The 25,165-nt window shown below is 42.1% G+C and overlaps 1 protein-coding gene across 3 annotated transcripts in view; it reads left to right on the forward strand.

Moving 5' to 3' along the window:
* Positions 1 to 24,689, forward strand: part of LOC101849265 — a 28,798-nt gene extending 4,109 nt beyond the window's left edge. Inside the window, exons 2-11 of one of the 3 annotated variants that reach the window (XM_005090766.3) lie at positions 1,537 to 1,717; positions 2,424 to 2,552; positions 3,555 to 3,684; positions 9,760 to 9,820; positions 10,126 to 10,209; positions 14,070 to 14,218; positions 17,664 to 17,813; positions 18,676 to 18,715; positions 18,958 to 19,148; positions 24,054 to 24,689. In XM_005090766.3, the coding sequence (XP_005090823.1) occupies positions 1,555 to 1,717; positions 2,424 to 2,552; positions 3,555 to 3,684; positions 9,760 to 9,820; positions 10,126 to 10,209; positions 14,070 to 14,218; positions 17,664 to 17,813; positions 18,676 to 18,715; positions 18,958 to 19,148; positions 24,054 to 24,090 (1,134 nt within the window). In that variant the 5' untranslated portion in view covers positions 1,537 to 1,554 and the 3' untranslated portion in view covers positions 24,091 to 24,689. Of the gene's footprint in view, positions 1 to 1,536; positions 1,718 to 2,403; positions 2,553 to 3,554; positions 3,685 to 9,756; positions 9,821 to 10,125; positions 10,210 to 14,069; positions 14,219 to 17,663; positions 17,814 to 18,675; positions 18,716 to 18,957; positions 19,149 to 24,053 lie in introns of those variants that run through there. The other 2 variants (XM_005090765.3, XM_013087689.2) reach the window with 2 other exon arrangements.
* The last annotated feature ends 476 nt before the right edge of the window (positions 24,690 to 25,165 follow it).

Consider the following 25,165-nt stretch of genomic DNA (forward strand, 5'->3'; position numbering starts at 1 on the left):
CGCATCGTCAGTATGAACAGAACAACCAAGTTGATTTGACCTTTCCGGGGCAAAGTTAATTATGTGAACCAATGAGATTGCGCGTAGCGATCTTGTACTCTCGGCTTGTTGGGGGAAGAGGTTTTGGGGAGAACGCCACGGCTGTCGATTTTGCCCGATGTGATTTTAAAAAAAATTAATTACAGAAAAACTATGTGACTCACAACAAAACATGTGGAAAGACAAATGGTGGTGGAAGTAATGATGATGCTGTAGGCAAGTGGTGGTGGAAAACCCTGAGTTGTCGGTTACAGTGTACTTCAGTATACTGCCTTTGAGCAATGAGAGTGCAGTCTTTTGACTTTTGACACAATTAGTAATTACACAGTCCTAGTAGGTAATTTTAGTTCTAATTCTGGTTTTACGTAAAATCCCCTGACAACAGTTATATTATGTAACCTCCTTAAACTCACATAAACTCACTTGAAGCGGAGTCCGAATAAATAAAACATTTTTTCAGACCGGAGTCCAAATAGATAAAACTCATATTCGGACTCAAGTCTGAATAGATAAAAAATCTAATTGGACTCAAGTCCGAATAGAGCTGGCCTTTATTTAGTAGACTGGGTAGATCTAGATATATATATATTTAATAGATCTAGACTCTAGGCTTTTTCTTTTCTTTTCTTTCATTGTATGCGGAGCGGTAAATTTTTACTTTCACTCCCGCACACAGATGCACTGCTTTGGTCAAATTGCAGTATTTTTCGCTGCAGATCACACATGATAATATAGCCACTAAAACTGTCGCAAATCAATTATTTTCAAAAAGCATTTCAAAACTGACTACAAAACGTCAAATTGTGGGTAACTTAAAACTTCCAAATTTTATGCCCCCCTGAAACACCCTGATTTGTCCAAAGCACGGAAATACTTCACAATGAGGCTTATTGTGATATAGTTCCATTAAAATTAAAATTAAAAATAATCAAATATTTTACAAAATTAAAATTTGCAACTGAAATGAAGTCGATATTTGTGTTCAGTGCATCAATATAATAATAGTAGAAAATGGACACATAGTAGCTATGTGTGAAACGAGAGGAAAAGTAAAAGAATACCCACTGAACTTTCAGTCTAGCACTGTGTTTTCTTAGCTCTAGACCTAAATCACATAAAAGTTAACAAATTTTAATTGAAATTTAATGGATCAAGTTCCTGTGACATTAGGAGGGAAGCTCTCTCACATTGAGAGGTCTTACCGCCCTTAGACTTTGTCTTCTGATTAATCTGGCTGTTGTCCTTCTGTTGTGAAAGGAATAGGATAGAATCTAACATTTTGATACTTCTTTTGGAGCTACTATGTAACTCTCATGTTGTAGATGACAGAATCTTGACTGCTCAATGTAAGACAAGTCTCCTTTATGTCTGTTTTCAGAACAGCATCCGGTTTGACGGTTTCTTAAAAGCAGTCAATATGTCTCTCTTTATGACTTAAAAATGTTATAGCGCACAAGCTCCATAGCTTTGTCAGTTTCTCATCATGATTTTCATCAGGTCTCCCAGCTGGTTACCATGTCAGCAGCCACGTCTGTGACCAGTTTTGTCAGGGCCTGTCTCTCTGGCAGGCAGTGTTGTCTCCCACTGTACCCCAAGGTTCTCAGACAGAGACTCCTCAGGTCAAAAACATCACAGCTGTTTCCTGCCTCATCGTCAGTCCGGCTGTTCTCTTCCACAGGTCAGTTTATTAGTTTATATGCCATAGAAATTGTATGATCCGATAAAGATTAAGAGGGGGGAAGGAGGTGGGGGATGGAATATCACTATAGACTATGTCCAATAATATGTCTTATTCTGTCTATTAATTTGTTACTTTGTCGGCTTCTATGACATTTTAAATAGGATACGCACTTGACATGTTACTGAGCCAAACAGAACAAGCAGAGACAAAGAATAGTGTAGAAGGGTAGACTGAGGGTAGAGGTAAAGGGAGTATGTATTTCAAATTTATAAGAAGAGTTTTGTAACCAAAAAAAGTGATGGAAACTGATGGTTGAGGAATAGGAGTGTTTGACTGACCAAGGTTATGCTCAGTGTCATACTCTTACAGCATTAACTTATGGTCTAATGTAGGCTTATGTCTTTGTCATCTGCTTTTGAGGTGTCCATGGTTCTACATAGATTTTCTTGAGAGAATATCAAGGGGACTCGGATTTAACTGTATAAGTCATTTTGTGAGTTTACCCTACCTGTTTCCAATGTGGTAAGAAAATATGAAAAAGATATTATTTTCACCTTAATTTAGTTGGTCAGAGTTCTTTCCAAGCACTGTCTGCTGTAGCCTGTGTTATCAGCTACATGGTTGGTGGACAGGTCAATGGCATGCTGTGGATAGATGTGTTAACCTGGTTTTTTTCATCCTAGTTTCCTCTATGTGTGATCAGGGGAGCCACCAGACAGTATTGAGGTGTTGTTACGACACAAGAGACGGCAGGAGGAGGTGGAGCTGAAGCAAGCCTCTGAGGAGACCTCGGATATTTTCAAATTGGCCATGAGGAAAGTACCACAGCAAGGTACAGTCCACGTATTAAGGGTGTCTCAGCGTGCTGTACTGTGCTATGCCGTCCTTGTGTAGTGTGTTGTCCCCTATGTGGTGTGTTGTTACCTGCTTGTATTGTCTTAATTGTGGGGTTTAGTTGTACCTGTATCGCATTACCATTTGTTGAACACGTGCCATGTGTTGTCCTCGTGCTGTCTGTCATGCTGCTGTTGTGAACCCCTGACCTGTTAAATCGTACCTAGAATGAAATGCAAGACTGAAACAAAGATGAGGGCTGGTCATGTGTTCAGTTTGTATTTTGATACTGGTGACTTATGTCCTCTACTTTGTCCTTCTTTCAAAGGTTGGCGTGTGCTCTGGTGTGGTTTGCTCCTTCTTTCGTATCGAACATCTATCCTTTTCTTTCCTCTTTCTTTTTGTGTTTGTTACTCTAATCTTCGACGTGGGTGGTTTCCAGGTGCTCTGGTTTGGTTTGCTCCTTCTCTTCTGTAAAACATCTATCGTCCGTACATCTCCACTCCTTTGTTAAAAATTGTTGCTCCCTTGTAACACCTCTAATCTTCGGCACTTACTTGACGTTATTGTGTTGCAAGTGCCATAAAACTCTTACTAAAACTAAAAACTAAAGAGCCAAAGTTGCAGCAAGCGTTAGTGTTAGCTGTCTCTCTGTATTGTGGGTGGTTTTGGGGTGTCATTGTAAGCCTGTGGTGGGTTCACCCAGGTCCACTTTTCCTGTAGCTTCAGTTCCTGATATTGACCTTTTCTTTGCCCCACCCTCTGGCCATGATACCAGCAAATGAATTGGTTGATGGAGGGTACTACTGGTAAACTTTATTTCTTTACTAGTCTTCCACTCTGTCTGTCTTCCTTCCTTGTTTTGGGGTTGTTGTTGTTTTTTTGCCCTAAGTGATAGTTATCTTTTCATGTTCTTCTCTTTCATGCATACAAACTTATGTCTCTGAAATTTCAAATTAACATTTCTCTGTGTTCTGTTCACCTGTGCGGATTGTTTTAGTGGTGGTTGTGACAAGTGGTCAGTTCCAGCCAGATTCACGCCAGTGGCTCAAGCGAGGGGTTACATGCAGTACCTTCTCCAGTGTCTCCTACCAACCACCCATCATCTCTTTCTGTCTGAGTCAGGGGAGGTAAGTTACACCGAAGACATACACTTCCCATTTGGTGTGAATTAAGGAAGGTATGTCTAGATATACTTATCTTCTTTATGAACCAGGGAAGCAAGTCACACTCTTCAGCAGATATAACCTTCTGCCTCGATGGGTGGTTGGGGGGGGGATGCTATGTCAAATACAGACTACATATTATCCTTGTGCTTAAGTCGAGAGAAGTAAGTCTTTTTGTGTGGGCCAACATTAGGGAACATTTTATGTGGCTAATCATTATTGACATGACAGGAGAAACTGCACAGGCCATCAGAAGAACTGAGCAGGACGGCCTGGTATATGGTAGATATTCAGTGCTTCCACTCTTCCGTATTTTTACGGAAATCCGTACTTTCTGCCAGTTACGTACTTGTTCCTCCATCATCATCAACTCCCTCCGTAAAAATCTGCGACAGCGTAGGACTACCGAAATTCCGTAGCAAAAGATCTGTACTCGCCTTCGTATGTCTTGTATAAGTTACGGATATTTACGGTAATTCTCTCGGCAATAGTTTATGCTATAGAAACCTGCCAGATTGCGCATTTCCTGCAATCGGCCATTATTCTACTCTGCCCCATGCATTCATTGCAGGCTTGTCGGCAGTACATTTTTTATCTGCAGATTGATCAAAATCTGGCGAACTTTTTGTGCCACTTTCCTCCTTTCTATCATTCCCTCATTCCGTCTGTCTATCTTCGGATTGTTGCCGCGGCTGGAAAAATCTGCGCGTTGATCAAGTATATTGACATGTGATTTTAGACAGATTGTCTAGATTCTAGATCTAGAGAAATTATCATTGCGAAGATTCGGACGAGCGACAGTCGTTCTAACCCTTACACAACTACATGTAAACTGCGCTGGCAAGACTAACATATGGCCGTTGTCGTTGCTTTAGTCTGAACGCATTATGAGGGATAAGAGATTTGTTGGTAAATTTGGTCGGTCGGCCCCCGTCGTTATCCTAGAAGTAGAACGACTGTTTCTCATCCGAGTATTTTGTTTGAACGTGCAGTTAGTCGGACCTGTTAGTAAAATTGTTTCAATCGCGCATACGCATCTCGTGACATGACATCGCCGTGTGAGTTCTGCGTGTCGGGGACCGTCCGTTGACGGGGTCAACCTAAGTTCATGTATTTCGGGACTTATTGGTTGGGGGGGGGGGGGTAGGGACTTTTGGACTAGGAGTGCTTGACGTGATGCTTCAGGATTTACAAAAAATAATGATAACACGCACGCAAAGACACACAGAGAGCATATAGGCCGAGTAATTTATGGACACACATGGAAAATTTTTAAGTCAGCTTTGGCAGTCATCTTGGTGATTTGCTGTTGATCCCGATTTTTTTCACCAAATCCCGATTTTTCTCTCCCTGAGATCCTAATTTTGAGGCTTCATAGAGTGGCAGGTCTGGTAACTGTATTGTGAAGGTACGGCCTGCATATATCTATTCATTATTCCCAGGTTTGCCTTCTGTCGGTATCAAAGGTGCGATGACAAATTAATTGAATTATAGTAGCAATGGAAGGGGAACCTGCTTTTAAACATTGCCAGCAATGGAAAGATATATTGGTGAAGAAATTAAACAAGACAAAATCTGGGTGAAAAAATAGGTAGTATGGGTTGTTGGCAATCTCTTGAAACAGCTCCCAAATGCCATTTTCAACACTCTAAAAGTACTAAATTTCAATTCCTATGCGGCCCCCAGACCCCCAGCAGAATTTTCCTTACTTTTCAGCTTCGGCTGCTGGAAGCACTGATATTGGACTTCAAGTGTGATGCGATCCAGAAGAAGAAGAAAGGGAAGATTTTCTTTTAACATAATCTAAAAGTACAGTTTGCTAAGAGATTAAAACATTATCATGCCCTTTTGTTATGGCGAAACAGAGAGTTAGAAATGACTCTGATGCAATATGTTTATTCCTTTTGTTATAATTGTAGAGACAGTGAAGCCTTCCTTACGTTTACTTTGTAGTCAGCTATTAGCGAAATGCCCTTGGATCTATTTCACTTTGTTTTTGTTGTTTTCGTTTTCTTAAGAAATTTACGGCACTTGCAACTCAACAAGGTCATATAGGTGCTGAAGATTAGGTGTGTTACAAGGGAGTAAATAACACCAAAAAAAAGGAGGAGAGATAAGGAGAATAGCTGTTTGATAGGAAAGAAGGAGCAAACCACACCAGAACACCTTCCAACCACCCACTTTATGTTGTTTTGATTTATGTATTACATCAGTTTATTTAGATGATCTTGACATTGTGTGTGGTTGGCAGGTGCCCTGGTGTGATTTGCTCCTTCTTTCCTATTGAAAATCTATCGTCGTTATCTCCCCTCCTTCTTTTTTTGTATTTGTTACTCTCTTGTAACACCTCTAATTTTCGTCAATTACGTGACTTTATTGTGTTGCAAGTGCAGTAAAACTCTTGCTAAAACTAAATTAGATCTTGATTTTTTGTTTTGCGAGACTGTGCATTATATCAGACCTGCCTCTCATCCCGATTTAATCGGGATATCCCAATTTTTTACCCCAAATCTCAAGCATCCCGATTTTCCCGATTTCGATCACAAGTATCCTGATTTTTTTTCGTTGCGTCTGTTGCGTCCGAGTCTTAGAAAAAAATATTAAAAGTTCTGCAGTCTCTTTTGCTTGGAAGCTCCAATTTGACTTTTTATCGGCAGCATCTATGCCGAATCTAGTAGATGACTCACGCACGTTATTTCAACTAAAATCGGCGTAGTATCGGCAAAGATGGTACACCCTACGTATCGGTTTTGAATTCCGACTTGGATACGCTCAAGATCTACTTTCGCTTTTATAACCCACTATTCTCCGACAGTGTCCTGATTACTTTAACAATTATGACATGGGCCTAAGAATAATCTATTCCTTATTCTGCCATTGCTTTAAAAGCAAGCTTCGTCTGAGTTCTAGTTAGTCGGGCCCATCATCAAGACCTGTCAGTGGAACTTTCAAACGCTCATTGGCATCACGTGACATGACCCCGTACGTGTGAGTAGCGCGTGTGTCGGGGATCGTCGGCTCTCGGGGTCAACAAAGTTCAATCACACCGGTCGCATTGATTGAGGTGTTTTTCGGGACTTAACCAGTGTGGACGACTGGGGGGGGAGGAGGGGGTATTTTTTTTTTACCCTTGGGCTTTAAATGTGTGCCGTGATACATGTACTAATTAAGGTTCAAGGAAAGAGAAAAAATAAATAAATGAACAACATTGGCGCGATCTTTCTTTCAGGGGGCGGGGGGTGCCTCGAGTGTATATTATGCAATGGAAGTCATATGTCGTTACTGTATGAAAATGCTGGCTTTTTGCATGGATGATTAGAGTTATGTATCAGCTAATTTTCAAGACTACGAGAGTTTCAGCTTTATTGCAACCTGCGCTCCCCCAGTCCTAAACCAACCTCCACCTGAGGACACCCCAGACATACAGGAAGCTACCTTGGATCTGGATATCAGCTCTGACCCACCACAGAGACACGAGATTGTAAAAGCTGTAAAGAGCCTGAAATCAAGAAAATCTCCAGGAATGGACAACCTGAATGCTGAATTGTTTAAAGTAGACCCAGAACTGACTGCCAACATTCTTCAGCCACTATTCAAAACCATATGGGAGGGAGAGCAGATTCCTGAGGACTGGAGCACTGGAGTCATTGTTAAAGTACCAAAGAAAGGAGCTCTTAGAGACTGCAACAACTGAAGAGGTATCACGTTGCTGTCAGTTCCCCCAGATGTCGGATGTCGTGGACAGCTGCTTAAACTTAAGAAAAGAACAGGCAGGATTCCGCAAAGAAAGAAAATGCACAGATCAGATATTTGCCCTCCGCAACATAATAGAACATGGCACGGAATGGCAGAGACAACTTTATGTCAACTTCGTTGATTTTGAAAATGCATTCGACAGTGTGCTTAGAGAAAGTCTTTGGTACATTCTACGGTCTTATGGAATCCCTTGTAAGATAGTAGAGGTCATCAAGAGCTTCTACCAAAACTTCAAGTGCGTTGTTGGAAACAGTACCACTGCTTTTGAGGTAAAGACAGGAGTAAGACTAGGGTGCAACATGTCAGCAATTCTGTTCAATCTGGCCATTGACTGGGTCATGAGGGAAACAACAGAGGATACATCAAGAGGCATAAGGTGGACTCTCTTCTCCACCCTCGAGGATCTTGACTTTACCGACGACCTTGCACTACTCTCCCATACCAACCAGCACATGCAGGAAAAAACAAACTGACTCCACAAATACGGACGCCATATTGGGTAAAGAATAAGCCAGAAGAAGACAGAAGTGATGGGCTCCCCAACGCTGCTTAGGGTGAACAACACAGACCTCCCTATAACAGACACATTTACCTACCTAGGCAGCATAATCAAAACTGACGGCGGCACAAAGGAAGACATCATGAACAGACTCGGCAAGGCAAGATCTGTACACAGAAACATGATCACCATCTGGAAGTCAGGATAGTTTAGTATACAAACCAAGTTAAAGCTGTATAATAGCTGTGTACTATCCACACTCCTACATGGAGCTGAATGCTGGAGGATGACTGATCATGACCGTGCCAAGCTATCTTCCCTTCATACAACCAGCTTATGCCAAATCTTCAGAATCTTCTGGCCCGACAAGATTTCCAACGCTGATCTGTTACGTAAATGTAGACAAGAGGACATGACCATCATAATAAAAAGGAGAAGATGGAGATGGATTGGACATGTTCTGAGAAGAGAACCAGACTCTATTGTGCAGACTGCCCTCCACTGGACACCCGAAGGACGTCACAAAAGGGGCAGACCCAAAGTGACTTGGAGATGCACAGTAGAGTCTGAAATGAAGTCCTGGAATCATTCGTGGGGAACGCTGACCAAGATGGCCCAAAACAGACAGAGCTGGAGATCCTTTGTTGCTGCCCTAAATGCCAGATGGCGTAATGGGTAGTAAGTAAGTAAGTCCCCCAGTCTATCCAACTCCGACGACACTTACATACCAACAAGCATATAAACAGAATCAATCCCATGTGGGAACCCTATTGCAGACACTGTGACTACCACGAGGAGACTGTTGAACATCTCCTTCACTGCCCAAACCTGGCAGTTCTTCGACGCAAGCTCCTACACACACCTACAGACTTACAAAGCCTGCTCTACTCTGGCGTTGACCAGATGACAAGGACATGTGGTTACTTGAGGGAGGCATTGCGCTGCCAAGAGCGAAATGCTCGCAGCTAAAGGGATTTGAAAACAACAACAACATCCAACTCCGACTCAATTTATGCTGTCTTTCAGTTTTCCCTCTATTTAGAGGCCCAAACGTGAACTTATTCCTGCAAAAGTTTTGTCTTGCATACTTGCCCCATAAAAGGGAACCAGGACCCCTCCCCAGCGCCCCTTATGACTGATTTGCCGTTAATCCCGATTTTTTTCCCCATATATCCTGATTTTTTAACTCTGAAATCCTGATTTTTAGATTCATAGAGTGCCAGGTCTGATTATACATTTCTTACGAAATTGTTTTCTTGTTTGTAAAAATAGGGTAAGACTAGCTATTTCCTCTTTCCTTTTTCTCCTCCAGCCTCTTGTTTCATTATTTCTGGAAGTATAAGGCACTTGTGGTCTTGAACAACAGCAGTCATAGTCATGATACCTTCTGGTTAGTCTGTCTACCAGACTGAAAGTGAGGAGAGGGAAAGGTAGACCATAATGAGTTTACATAACTCTAGAGAGTCTCAAGAGAAAGAGACAGCGAAGATCGTAAGTGAGCCTGCAATCCGTTGCAAGCACTGTGGTATTCATTTGCTTTTTTAAAATTGATTGTTGTTGTTGTTCAAGTCAATTAGTACAAGTTATTGATATTATTTATAAATGGAATTAGGAATGGGGATGTGGATTTTTTTATCCCATTGTTTTTGGTATCTCTGATTTTGCTCAGTTGTCTTATGCTTCTCTCTCAAGTGACCTATAACTGTTCTATGTAAAATATCATAATTATATGATTTATACTTTATGTGTGACCATTTCCACTGTCATTTTTCTTCCCTCAGCAGAATGCATGACTTGATCAAGAGCACCAAGAAGTTTGCAGTTCACATCCTGGCTCAAGACCAGGTATGACATTGTCTTATGACAGACAATACATAGAGATAGATTTCTTATTACAATACTCAATGAAGTCAGAGTATACATGGTACATATATGTCATACAGTATTGTGATTTTATTATTGTGTATGAGTCATGTATTAATCATGATAGACAATGCATAGATCTCAAATTATATCACTACCATATCCATGTGTTCGTACAACAGATTATATATTTCTTATTCAGTATCATTATTTTATTATTGTATATTGTGTTCTTAACGGAGATAATTTATCTTTACATCACTCTTATGTGCTTGTCTGTTTGCCAGATACACCACGGAATCCACTTCTCTAAACCTGCTCCCAATGGCGAATGCCAGTTTGACAATGTGCCACATGTACAAGGAGAGGAGGTAAGTAGATCTAGCTCCTGACCACTTGTGCCTTTACATTTTCCATTCTTGAAAGGGGGGGGGGGGGGTGTTGTAGTGACCTGTGCGAGATGGCCCTTTTATTTAATAATAGATTTGGCCTTCTGATATGAAAAAATCAACAAACAGCTAAATAGGTTGATTACTGAACCACCAATTATAAAGGGGACAGAAACCGTGAATGGATGAAAGAAAAGTAGAGATGAAATATATAGATCAGTCAGCCAGTTCTGTTGTTCATGAGATGAGAGACACATTGCAAGTCGGGGGAGCTGATCTTTTTTATGTTATTGTCTAACCAGCAAGCTATGAGTACTAAGCTGTGATATTATTGTGGAAACTGAATCTGTGCATTGTTTTCAAACAAGCATGATAGGGTGTCGTAGTCAAGAAACCAGAGTGTCTACCTGATGGTCACAAATTAAAATCTGGGCCATGCCAAGTAATGAGTTGTTTCCATAATCAAAGTACTACAGTATAATCTGCTTATATATCGACATGCTCTGGGAAGTGGATTTGATGTCGATATATAAAAATATCGATAAATATAAAGCCAAAAAAGAAAAAACAAGGGGAGGTCAGCGGTAAACTGAGAATGGGATGGGGAAGGGGAGTGGGCGAGCGATCGGGAGTAGGGGTAGGGAGGTGATGCTCAGTGCCGAGATACTCACATCTGTGAGGCTTTGTGCTGTGTGGGAGACTACAGTGTGTAGGCCCTACATGACGTACTAAAGCCTGGTGTGTAGATACAGGCTACTTGGCGGTATGCGGACTTAATGAAGAACTAATGCGTTGACTGTTAGCGTGGCTTTTCCCCCCATTTATGTTCCTTGGCTTCGCCAGGTACCCAGGAAGCATGTCGATAAAGCAGAGTGGGCCGGAAAAAAGGCGATATGTGAGGTAGCGTGGTGGAATCAGGCTCTCGTCAATTTTTGGGCATGTAGAGTTATTGGTATCATCTTAAAGCTTATTCACTTGTCTTTATTTGGATGAAAAAAATATCCATTTATCTTGAATACAAGTTGAGATATTTGCGAATGAAGGAGGTGGGGGTCACCTGTTTTCAGAGGTAAAATTAGTGAGAAAATGGCCGCCAGAGATTAGCAATAAGTATTTCCTTAGCTTAAGAGTTCATGGTAACTGAAAATTTACATTTGTGTGCCTTTAATCAATGTTTTCAGAAAAATCCACACAGAAATGAGTTCTTTAATGGGCATGAAAGGTGTTGAGCCAAAAAAAAAAAAAATTTGGAAAAAAATTCACAAACCTGCAGAAAAATGCAAGTTTCTTCACTTTGATTATTTTGACTAGAGCCTGATTCCACCACGCTGCATCACATATATGAGAAATTGTTTAGTGAAGGTATTGAAGGAAAAATTTCGTAATTGGAAAATATGTCGATATGTCAAAATGTAGATAAATCAGATTTCGATATAAGTGGATTATACTGTATTCTTGATTTTCCTGTTCTCGCAACAAAAATGATAAAATTGAGGGATGAGTGCTGTTGTTAACAGTTGACTTCTTAACAGACCACAACCTTTCTAGTTTCTGTTTGATCTGTTGGTAGATTGAGGTGGAAAAATTGGAATAAACAGGCTGACCGGAGGAGTACTGTAACTTGTATTGTTTGGCATGGATCTTTGATGAAAAGGGGTACAGTGGGTGTCGCATTCAACGAGAAGTTGGCTCTAACGAGGCAATCCTTAATCCCAAATTTTACCTCAATATCTCTTTGTATACACATCAGCTCCAACAAGGTTGGAAACAGACAGAAGTCGCTTTCAACGAGGTCGCGATAACCAAATAAAAGCAATGTGCGGCCCCAAAAAGCAAAGAATTTTTCTTCTTTCTCTCCATCTCACGCGAAGCACAAGGCCCATCCTCGATTCCTAACACATTGTATTGCTAGATAGATCTAGTGTGCCTCCTAATATGGGCCCCAAAGCCAAGGGGATGGGCGAGGGTTAGCCTACATTAGGGATGGGAGGCGGTGGGTGGGAACATGATGCGGACTGTGTGAAACTGGATGAACTCTGGGTGGGTAGGTCTAGATCTGGATTGAGACCTTCATTTTTTCCATTTTCTTTTCTTCCCCTGATCAGAAAATCCAAGCTCCCGGCTTTAATCTATCTAGATCTAGGCCTAGATGTGAGAGGGTATGTTTCCACACGAGAAGTGTTCCGGTAAAATAATATTTTAAAATGCAGAAATGACGGTCAGAACACAGCTCAAACACGCGCACTCTCATGCTGTTTGAGATTTTCGTCATCAGGGGGAACAGCTGTTTTAATTACTGGAATTGGTACATTGTGAAGTCTCCTTTCTTTTCTTAGACCTGCATGTGAGCCTCAATCAGATTGTCTGAAAATATTGCACACCCCCCCCCCCCCCCCATAACTTTTAAATTGTGGGTGTCATAAAAGGAAGGACTTCCGAGTAACAAGCGACCACCCTAACAAACACAATAAAGAAGAGACCTAACCCTTACCCAAACCCTACCCCGGCCCTCATGTAAAAAGGCCAGCACAAGTCAAAAAAAAAAAAAAAAGGCCACTCCAAAACAAACAAGGAGCATAATATGGCCTACCTTGCTATAATAGGCTTTGATACAATGATACAATAGAATTGGAATATGAATCCTCCATATAGTTATATATCTAGATCTAGTAATCTAAATAAATCTGATCTAGATCTAGATCTAGTCTAGTAGAACAAGTGAATAGGAATAGGCCTTCAACGAGAAATCTAGATTCTAAGTAGATAATTCACGCACCTGATGAAATGCGTTTTACCAGCATTGGTATAACAGCACAACCTATAATAGAATTGGAATATGAATCCTCCATTGACGTCTATAATGATCTATAAATCTAGACCTAGAGTGGAACAAGTGAGTCGGACTTGAATGAATCCACATGATCTGATCAGCTGAACAATCAGTAAACAAACAAAATTCAAAATTGCCGCTTGAGCACGAAACTGAAAGTAGATAATTTAGGTCGTCGTACTTTTTCGTATTCATATTTCTACTCAGGTTAGTGTCAAGCAAGTAGTTGATGTAGTTTGCTGTGTTGGTGATAACCTGTTGTTCTGCAATGAAATTGGAGCAGAAGGACCCGCTGGAATTAAAGACTTCTTTTTTTATCCCACTGGGCAAGTTGATCACTGACCCATATCCAGCGTTGATTGTTGCCTTAAAGGCAGATCCATCAGTGTATGAGTGGATCCATGTTGGTGGATAGGAATCAATTGTTTCAAGGGCAGAATGTTATAGTGCTACAGGATATGTGTTTTTATTGCTCTTGTCCAAAAGTGTTTTCCTAATTTCTGGCTTTGCTATGGTGAGATGTGGTGGGAGAGTTGAGGGAACTCTTTCCAGAGGTTCTCGTCTTTCAGGGAGGTGATGTTTTTCTTGGAGATTGAGAACAGTGTCAAGTACAGATTTTGTATTTTTTAGTCTTTGATTAGGTTTCCCCTTGTCAACAAGGATTCTATTAGGGTGGTTATTTTCTAGCCTTTTAGATCTTTCATATACTTCTAAAGCTGCCCGTTTTCTTCGAGTTTCTAATGGCTCAATATTTGTGTGGATTTCACAGGCCGCAGTCGGTGAGGATCTCATTCCGCCAGAGATAAGATGAAGGTCTTGGTTTTGGATGGTGTCCATTGAGTTCTTTGTAGTTTTACTGCAAATGTTTTGTAGAACAAGCCTGTGTTAATATGTGAATTTGTGTTCTGGCTTACTGTTAGATCTGTTGGGTTTGATCTAGTATGTGTGTGTGTGTGTTCTAATTGGCTGTTGATTATGTGCTGTTTACCAACCTGTCATCTGTGGGTGTCAGGGATTACCCATCATCCTGGGCTCGCTGGCCGTGCTGCTTTGTGACTCTCACACCTACCACGGCGTAGGCGACCACACAGTCTGGTATGGGAATGTGACCGGGGTCAGCGTGTCGGAGACCCTTCAGGAGCCCCTCATCTATTTCACTCGGTGAGTCCATTGCATGTAGACACTTGCACTTACACACACAGCACGTATGTGATTATAGTGCAAACACTTTTAACAGATACACAGACACATGTCCACCTAGAGGCTCATGAGCACTCAAATACTTGAGCATATATGCTGACTCACAAACACTCAGACATATTTATAATATATATATGTGTATAGACATGTGCACACAATCAGACTTTCAGACACACAGGCATAAGCAGCATGCAACTGCAAACACAGGGTGATACCCACATGTGCACTTTTTTGACGTCCTGATGGATACCCTCCCACAGACAGGCTGGGCTGCATGCACATGATGCACTCTGAAACACTCTTGTTAAGCATCTCCATCTTCTGGTAGGTTACTGTATCCCACTCAGCCCAAGTCGAAATAGCAAGCCTCCTAAATTATCTAAATTGGTTCGATGGGTGTGTATAACTTTTTTAATCAACTTATATATATTATTCACACCCCAAAAAAATGTTTACAACTTTTTTCTCTGAATAGCTTAATTAAACAAAAATTGTTCTACAATTTTATACAGTATAATCCACTTATATCGACATCCGATTTACCTATATTTTGACATACAGCCGAACCTGCCTTAACGGAAACCTGTGTAAAACGGAAACCTGTCTTAACGGAATCTCCCCGCTCCCCCCTTGATATATTCCTCTTTTATTACCTGTGTAAAACGGAAACCTGTCCGACGCGGAAACGGAAAGAAAAATCCGCTCCCTTCCGAGGGTTTCACCTGTCTAAGACGGAAAATGCTTTGCCCGCTCAGCCCAGATTTGAAACAAAACTCACAAGTGTGGTTCCGCCAGCTCTATACTTAACGCTATGGTCATGCCACTGGGCGAGGAAGGGTGGTAGGGGAGCAATTTGGGGGTATATGTTATATGTTACCCGGTCATGTGAGCCCTGAGCGATGCAGATGGTCAGTGTAGTGTGGGTGTGAAATCTCACGACTGCCCGTGAGAGTGCTCGAGTAGGGAGCCACTACGGAAACTTTCTTGGGTAGCCAGAAGCCAGAGGTGTGAAATTAGTTTGACCAATGCCTGCCGCCCTGATCGTACGGCCAGCCGAGAAAAGAGTTCCTCGAATCGTTGTTACATGGCAGTCAGGGGTGGCATTGGTGGGTGGTTCGGGCTAAGGGTGGAAGCAAAGGAGATGTTCAAACGTTTCTGCTTTTAATAGGTCAAACTGTAGTCCTATGAAAGGCAAGCACTGGTGGTAATTGGATAAGTAAGACTGACACATGTCATTATCAGACAGGATAGCAGCTGAGAGGTGTGAAGTTTTGACCACTGCTTGCCGATCGGACAAGCAATCCTTGATCTCACCGGCTGGGCCTTTGAACCCCCCCCCACCAACATCCATCTCCCCCTAAATTCCCCTGTCTAAGACGGAATTTTTTTCGGGCTCCCTTGCGATTCCGTCTTACACAGGTTCGACTGTATCAACATATTTTCCAATTCAATATCTTCACTGAAACAATTTCTCTTATATCAACTTATTTTTGGCCCACTCTGCTTTATCAACATGCTTCCTGGGTACCTGTCGAAGCCCACACACATAAATGGGGAGAAAAGCCACGCTATGGTCAACGCATTACAGTAGTCTCCGCCTAAACACACGGTGCTCGGGAGGGCTCCTTAGCGTGTGTTTATACGGAGCGTACGTTTACATGAACCTCCTTAACAAAGGGAGGAAGGGACGTAGTCTTCTCATTGCCTTGATATTCTAGTATTTCTTGTGACCTCCCTTTGGGTCGATAATGTGACAACACATGACGGTTATGTAAAAGATTCCCCGACTGCGGTTAAGACTGCAAAGGGGTTGAATGGGTGTGTGTGTGTGGGGGGGGGGGGGGAGGGGGGGGCAGCGAGACAGACTTGATGTAATGAATGATGAACCATAAAAAGTCAGGAACCAATAGCCTGAAAAGATTGTTGGTGGATAGTCATAGAGACGACGGCCCGGCCATGTGGCTTTCCAAGCGACCACGCCCGACCATAAATTCATGAACGAGCATTCACGCGTGTTGCGCATCATAGGCTTGTCTAACTAAACATTAGCCAACACGCAGTTACTCAAACATCAGTCAGAAACCTTCTCTCAAAAAAAATGCATTTCCAGTGACCAATCAAATAACGTTTCAGTCCCCCAACCCCCCAACAATTCACCGACCAATCCTAGACCTTTGTCTATGGAAAGTTAGGTGTGAAAACGCTGTCCATCACTCTCTTTGTTCGGCGTAAGGGGCAATCTCGCCAAATGTCCGATTTTCTAGGCTTGTAGTGAAAATTTCCCTTAGTCAAGCTTTACCTGTCAGCGTGTTTCGCAGATCGGAGCGTGCGTTTAGAGGGAGTGACCGTGCGTTTGTACGTCTAAATTATATAGTTTAAAAAAACGTCAGATGACGAAAGCGTGCGTTTGAGCGGAGCGTGCTTTTGTATGGCGTGCATTTAGGCGGAGACTACTGTAGTTCTTCATTAAGTCCGCATACCCGCCAAGTAGCCTATATCAACACAGCAGGCTTTAGTAGGTCATGTTGGGCCTACACATTGTAGTCTCCAACACAGTACAGTCCTTCACAGACGTTAGCGTCTAGGGCACTGGGCATCACCTCCCTACCCCTACTCCCCTTCACCATCCCATTCTCAGTCTGTCGCTGGCAAGTACCACAGTCAGCAAGTCGGTGCCTCGCCTTTCCATTTTCCCCTGCAAGCGGCCATAAACAGGCTTTACAAAGATGCTGCAGCAAAGTTTGCTCTGGCGTGTGGTGTGCGCTTCGCGTTGCTCAGTCTTTGGTACTGTTACTCCAACCCCCCTTCCCCTCTGCCGTTTGTTAGTTTCAAGAATCAAGGGAAGCAGCCAGCTTTAAAAAGTAGTGGTGTCTTTTACCGCTGAACTCCCCTTATTTTTTCCTCTTTCGCTTTATATTTTCATTATCGACATTTTCATATATTGACATCAAATCCACTTCCCAAAGCATCATGTAGATATAAGCGGATTATAACTGTACTTAAGAACAGACCTAATTCATTCAAATGGAAGTTGTTTGACATAAAATTTGTAAATACCAGAAACTTATTTTCGAAAACAGAAATGACTTAAATAAAAAGGTTTGCATCTAAATGTTTTGTGTCAATTGTTTTTTATCTGTTATATTTATTTTTAAAAATAGTGTATTCTGTTATAAAATTCGAGTCCGTTTAGAAACATCGTCCTCAATTTTCGAAGCATCTTGTTAGAGGAGGGAAACTCTTAACTCTATAGGGACACTAAAATAGTAAATGGGGATGTGAACTTTGGTCTGTCCGGTCTGCCTGATGGTGATAAAGCATGGAGCTATTAAGTCATGTGTCTTAGTCCCTCTCAGTTGTGCTGAAGAGTACTCAAACATGAATTCTCTTTGCATTGTCCCTGCAGCAAATTCCGATCTGTTGGAGACGAGATTTTTCTCTCCGCATTTGAAGGCACGACCTTACCCTTTGAGGAGTGGACCCATGAGGCGCATGTACGCATGGCATGGAACTACATCCGGGAACATGGCAAGGAGGGAGCTGTCCCCTACATCAAGTAGGAAATTGTTCACTAGACTTGTTTAAATCCCTATTACTGGGCTCATTTACAACTTAATAAAATACATGTAATAATAATAATTAACCGCTTTTGTATACTGCGTATCCATGCTCTACAGCATGCTCATGTGCTTTACAATTATCAGTACCCCAGCAGACCCCAAAACACCCAGAAACATTTTTTGGCTTTCCATGAAGCATACATAATGTGCAAGCACCCATAAGGCTAAAATACTAATAAACCGACGAATTCTTTCACCGTCTAATAAACAGGTACCCATTCCCACCTGGGCAAAGTGAGGAAAATTTATTTTAAGTGACTTTGCTAAGAACACAGCATTGGGCCTGTGAAGGGGTTCAAACACACAACCTTTATGTTATGAGCCTGACAGCCCTGCCACTAGGCATATTTATTTCTCCATCTGGACTACTGTACTTGCTTTAAGTCTTAATTTTGTGAATGTCTTGTGGACCTTCTATGTCTTAGTTTATTCTCTGTTAAGCCTGTGAAGCCTCTTCTATAGTTGATTGGAGGGAGAAACTGATGAGTTCTACTTCTTTACTTTCTCTATGTAGTTTTTGTCTGTCTATCAGGCTTTTTTCCTGCACTAAATGGCCTATTTCATATTGAAGTTAATGTGCTTCTCTTTTCTCAAAATACAACCTCTTTAATAATACATGTATATATTAAAAAAATTAAAACCTCTGTCTTCAATGGATACTCTCCATTTACTATGTTGTCCCTCTATATTGTACTTGATGTCCATTCCCTGTGTTGTCCGTGTGTTTACTATGTATGTTTGCTTTCCTCTTTTCCTACGTTGTCCTATAGTCTCCTATTTTCTTCTATGTTTCCTCAGGTTAGGCATCCAAAAGTTCAATGAAAAGAACCGTGACAAGGTAATTATTAACTTAGCTCAGTTCTCAGAGACACTCTGTTTCAGTGTTAAAAGACTTTTGGCTAGAGAGAGAAACTGAAAGACTCCCATTCAGTAGGCGATTTGGGGGGGGAGGGGGGGGGGACTTTATAAAAAACATGAAGCTTAATTGGCATTTTGGGTGTATCTGGTGAGCTCTTCTTTGCCCTTTCATCTTGTAAAAGATGTCAACAATTTAGTTCCAGTGTGGTTTCTTGCTTGCAGATCACCACAGGCTACCATGAGACCATCACCATGTTCTTCATCCACCTGGTGTCTGATGCCATTGTACAGAGCGTGCATGCTAATGAGACATTTGAGGAATTCCTGTCAAGCAACCCGCATCTGGTAGACAAACAGTTGTTGATGGACTACTACAGCCCCGAGACTCTGAAAAGCGAGGCAGCACGTTACAGGTGTGTATGTGTTAAGGGGAGGGGGGAATGGGGTGTTGGTACGTAATTATGCTGATGGGTATGTGTGTATGGAGGGATGTGTGATTGGGGTATGTCTATGTAGGTGGGGGGAGGGGGTGAGATGAGAGTGTTGTTTGGTGGTAGTAGTAGTATGTAGGGAGGATGAGTCAATGATATACAGTAGTCTCCGCCTAAACGCACGCCATACAAAAGCACGCTCCGCTCAAACGCACGCTTTCGTCATCTGACAGGGTTTTTTTACTATATAATTTAGACGTAGAAACGCACGTTCACTCCCTCTAAACGCACGCTCCGATCCGCGAAACACGCCGACAGGTTAAGCTTGACAAGGGGAAATTTTCACTACAACCTGCACAGCTTGCATAGACAAGCCAATAAACTTGGGTGAGAGTGCCCCTCACACGGAACAAAGAGAGTGATGGACAACGTTTTCACACCCAACTTTCCACAGACACATAGGTCTGGTTCTCGGTCTAGGGCTGGTCGGGGAGGGGGGTAGGGGGACTGAACTGTTTTTTGACTGGTCACTGGAAATGCATCTTTGAGAGAAGGTTTCTGACTGGTATTTGGGTGACTGCGTGTAATGTTTAGTTAAACCCAGGCCTGATGCGCAACACGTGTGAATGCAGTAGAACACTAGATAGGCCTCAATAGGGTTTAAGATTAGCCAGGTAAGCCTAATCAGATGCGCTCAAAGAACTTATATGTATTCTTATACTTGTAACGTACTTGTTCAACAAATCACAAGAGAAATGTTTATCTGAATGTAGAGATCTATGATTCTGATGTTGTCCGCGAATTTACGGTCAGGGGGTGGTCGCTTGGAAAGCCACGTGGCTGCGCCGTCGTCTCTTTGACTAGATCTATGGCTATCTCTAACAGTTTCCTCTTACTTGTTCCCGACATTTTATAGTGCATATTCATTACATTAATTTACATTGAGGCTGTCTTTCTCCCCCCCCCCCCCCCCCCCATTCAACGCCTTTGTAGTCATAACCGCAGTCGGGGAATCCTTCACAAAACAGTCACGTTATCGGCAAAAATTGACCCTCACCCCAAAGGGAGGTCAGTAGAATATCAAGGCAATGAGATGACTGCGTCCCTTCCTCCCTTTACTAAGGTTCATGTAAACGCACGCTCCGTATAAACACACGCTGAAGAACCATCCCGAGCACTGTGCGTTTAGGCGGAGACTACTGTAGTATGAGGTACCTTCAGCAGACCTCTTGAAACTGCTCAACAACACTATGTTCTAATGCTGCAAGTGTGTGGATTTGTGTTTGTGTATATGGCTGTCGGAAAATGAACAATTTCAAATGTGAATTTTCTGCATATTATTATATATTTACATTGATCTTCCTTGGGCAGTTTGCATTTTATTTGGGTACATATTTGGAGAATTTTCTTCTTTTTTTTAAATTCATGGCACTTCAAAGAGCACAGGGCCTGCTGAGGAAGTTTTCACAAACAAAAAGTTGGGTTTTTTTTCTTAATTATCCAAGATAAGTATAAGTAAAGAATTAGACTATGAAAGATGCAGTTATTCTGTCTCATTTGTTTCTATGATATCCATGTGCACTGAGGTAAGAATTTTTTTTGGCATTTGGTTATTTTACAATCTTGGGGGATTACATGAAAAAAATACCCCCTCCAAAAGAAAGGAGAAAACAGAAGAAAAACTGGGACTAAAGCTAATAATTGATTTTTATCCCTTTGCTTCCAGCACAGATAACTCGAGCCTACAAACGTTGAAATTAAAGATAGCTCGAATACCGTAATATAATAAAATATGCCATTCACCCACTGAACGGCTATATTTTTGTGTATTAACAGCATTGTATTCTGAAACACCTGCATGGATGTTTTGAACAGCTTTTCTAGAAAAACCTGATCACTCACAATTGTCTCAAATTCAATTATCTTGAATGCACAATGCATAGCTGCCTCTCAGAAATTTCAAAAAAGGAGGAAATTCATGCGAAGGCGGACGCGCGCTCTCCAAAGGCCGGAGTGAAACCAGTGAGATCCAGAGGCAATATACTGGAAAATCTAGCCTATAGTTTTGGAAAGGAAAACTGTCATATTTGTTAACCATAGGCAACCGAATTAAAATGTATTTGAAAAAAAAACAAAAAACAAACAAACAAACAAAGGCACTAAGTAGACTAACAAGCATTTGAGTTTGAGTCAATTTGACACAGTTTGGACTTGGTGACTAAAAATCCAATTCCAGTGTTTGTTGCAAGCTGGTGTCTAATAAAAAGATTTCTTTCACTTTAAACTTGTACATCGATGTAGAACGCGCGCATTATTGGATCAAGGAGGCAACACCTTTGCCGCTGTACTGAGCACTCCTGTACAATTGCGGTCCCGTTTGCACTTAACTTAGTAGTCCCTCTGTAGTGTGTAGATCTAACCTGAATTAAAATTATAGCCAAGGCTTTCTAATCTAGATCTAGAATCTAAATATCTAAATATGGGTAAATCTAGATTATATCTACAGATAGATTATCTAGATCTAGATTCACTTCAACAGCCACAATAGCCGTCATGTAAACAAACGGGAATGCAATTGTACAGGAGTGCCGCGGGCCACGATTTCTTTATCGCACCAAACGCAAAGTGCAGCAAGCGGCTTGTTCAATTTTCTAATGAACTTTTCAAGTCGCACACCCGCTGCTTCTTTCTCATTCCAGCTCCTTTTATTTTTGCATTCTGCATCAATTTCTCTCGAATTTCCGCCGTTTTCAATGACAACTCGACGCGCTAATGTCCCCAGGCCCGATTGACACTTTGTTGCTCCATAATAAACAAAGTGAAACTAGCGCTAGGCCTAGAAGAACGGAAGTAGAAAGCTACGGGCGGACATGCGCAGGCTGCATTTTCGTCTCTCTCCTGGTTTGGTGTTTTCCGTGTGTAAAAAAGTATCGCAATTTGCGACCGAGAGCGGTCCAGCGGAGGAAGGAGGAAAGTAGCGGGAAAAGCTAGATGAAGCGGAGTTTCCGCTATTTAGCGGGAAAGTGACAGCTATGACAATGGAAAACAACACACCCATCATCATCAAGAGTGTCAGGTTACACGAGCCAACCACCAGGCTCACCCTCACACAGTGTGATACCCACAATGCTGTCAGTATGCAGTTAAGTCCATGAATCTCGAACACGAAAATCACGAATTCCCGGTTATCTAGAACATAATGCTCAGTCCCGCTTCAGTCCCTATGTTTTCTTTGTATTGACTTCACGGAGTTCCCGAACACACAACACTTGAATCTCGAACAAATCCACTTTGCATTCTCAATAAAGACCCGGCTTTACAGCCTTTCTGGCCGCGGGTAGGTGTTTCTTTGTTATTGTTACCGCCAAAACGTGGTCCTTGTCGGACCACGAGAGGTTGGAGGAAGGAGGGAAGGGGAAGAGGGGTTGGGGAGTGATGCTGACCGCACCGAAGACTGGCTCGCCACACGTGCAATCATGCTGTGGGACGTGTGCGGTGCGGATGACAAGAGGCATAACTTTCTGTAAGCCAATGAAATGACAGAAAAGGAATGACGTAGGAGTTGGCTCTGCACACATGAGATTTTCTTCTTTCCATTTTCAGTTTCATTCATCTTCTGGCTTTGGGGGCTCTCGTGGCCTAGAGGTTAAGGTGTTGGCCTTTCATTCAAAGGTCCCGGGTCTGAATCTGGGTAGCGACCGAAAAATTTTCTTCTCTAAAATTGTCTCCTTTCTTCACCTCCTTTCCTGCTCTCTAGCAATGGTCTGTCGTCTGGTTACGTCTCCTCTTTCTGCCCCCACCCCCTCACCTCCTTTGCCCCCTCCTCTGGGCTCCTGACTTTCTGCAGTCTTTCTACTGCTACTCCTTGGCTCCTTCTTACTGCTGTCTTTCAGCCACACCCCTGATCTTCTGGTAGGAAAGATCTACGCCTAGCCTTCTTGGACAAGGGCGAAAAATCTCGGAGGGCCGTGTGCAAGTTGCGCTCGTTAAAGATCCCTTGGTGGTCTAAAACCATAACAACAAGCTTCGGCCGCCACTCTGTCAAAATTCAAAATTTCCTACCAACTGAAAAAGTTTAATGTGTCCCGCGTGCTCATATGGCCTTGCCTCATGCAGTTGGGAGTGCCGTAAAACACTTACCCCCAAAAAAATCTTCTTGCTTCCATACCGTCAACTCATTCATCAAGGGAGCAAACCACGTTAGTTGTTTTAATGGAGTTTTTTTTGTACCTCCCTTGATTTTCTCTCTATTTCTTTGTATTATTTGGGGCTTTCACTGACATGACTAATTACGGAAATCTCGAACACTCTTTCCAATCCCCATGAATTCAAATTACCCATGTTTGACTGCATGCATTATCTCACTAAAGAACGTGTTCCCTGAATCTAGTCATGTCAGCATGAGTGGAGGGGTGTGATTGAAGAAAGATGCTATAGCTCATGTTGAGTCAATGACATGTTCACACACGGCTATACCCTTTTCTGAATGTTTGACAACAAACGCCAACTTAGAAAAGAGTAGCCACCAACAATGATAGATTGACCAAAACACTCAAAAAATTTTATTTTTTGGGAGGGAGATTTGATTTTTTTCCTATACCTCAGCGAAAGAAACTGTACAAAGCAAAGAAGACAAACCATGACTGATAAATTTGATAAGGCAAACAAAATTTTTTATTTTATTTTAAGAATTGCTGTAACTGTAAGATTTTCAGTGCTGATCTAATCATTAGACTGCGGCTTGTAGAAAGGTAAAATGAAAACTAATTTAGGTTGAGTTCATGATAATTATGTGGACTCCACTCACTGTCATTGTGTACAGTTTCCTGACTTTACATTTTTCCTGCTGTCGTTTTCTATTTTGTTTTTTCATCATGTCTTTCACAGGTTTATACGTCCAGACAAGAAGAGTTTGCCAGGATAGCTTCGATCCAGTATAGACTACTAGTACTAGAGTGCCATGAGCTGTACCACAGAGTTTCATGTGTTGTAGATCAGAGTCAGAATGTCATTTTGCAATATGCTAGAAAGCTGTGTGTTGTATACCAGTGTCATGTGTTGTGTGCCAGATGGAGTTATGTGTCATATGCGAAAGAGTGGTCATATATTGTACAGTACGCCAGACAATGTGTAAAAAGTATCGTGTGCTGTGCACCATGGAGTGTCATTTTACCCCAGAAAGTTACAACTGAAATTATTTGTACATCAGAGAGTGTCATGTGTTGTATGCCAGAGAGTAGCCATGTGTTCGTGATCAGAGGTACATGTACCTCTGATGTCTGGAGGAGATGGGCGTGACTAAGCTGATAACTGAAACTGATAATGTTTTAATTGACCAGAGTTACTTTTCTTACCAAATGAGTGCCCCAGCCATGCCTCTGTTTCTTCGGTGGAGCACCATCTCATGGGACTGAGGAACCTGCCATATCCTGTATAAGTGCCTCTGCACGGGCAAGTGCTCTGGCGTGGTTTGCTTCTTCTTTCCTATGAAACATCTATCATCCTTACCTCCCCTTCTTCTTTTTTAAGTGTGTTACTCTCTTGTAACACCTCTAATCTTCTGGCGCTCATACAGTGGAACTCGGATTCAACGAGATGAGATTGTTTCCCCGGTTTTTTTTCCTTCTTTAAAACCAATAAAAGTCACCCAGATTCAACGAGCTCGGATTCAATGAGGTCGCTTCCAGTGTGAACAGCCCCCGCAGACGTGGCTTCACTCATTTTTCTCCCAGAACGAACTTTATCTATTCCCGGAAACCATCCATTGCACCTGCATCGTGAACCATTGTCATTATTCACTTACCCGATGGCATGCGACCAATCAGCTGCATTTTTCCATACCAACACATACACTGTTGGCACACGCACGTGTCTACTCTGGTGTGTGTTGAGTACAGATGGGCGACTTGCACATGTTTGGCTGTGTGTGCGTGTCGGGGAGGGGGGGGGCACTAGCGGTCCGGGCGTTGAACGTTGAAGCTACAAACGCGTCACAGTCT

This window comes from Aplysia californica, unplaced genomic scaffold (genome assembly GCF_000002075.1).
Source record: "Aplysia californica isolate F4 #8 unplaced genomic scaffold, AplCal3.0 scaffold00021, whole genome shotgun sequence".
NCBI lineage: Eukaryota > Metazoa > Mollusca > Gastropoda > Aplysiida > Aplysiidae > Aplysia > Aplysia californica.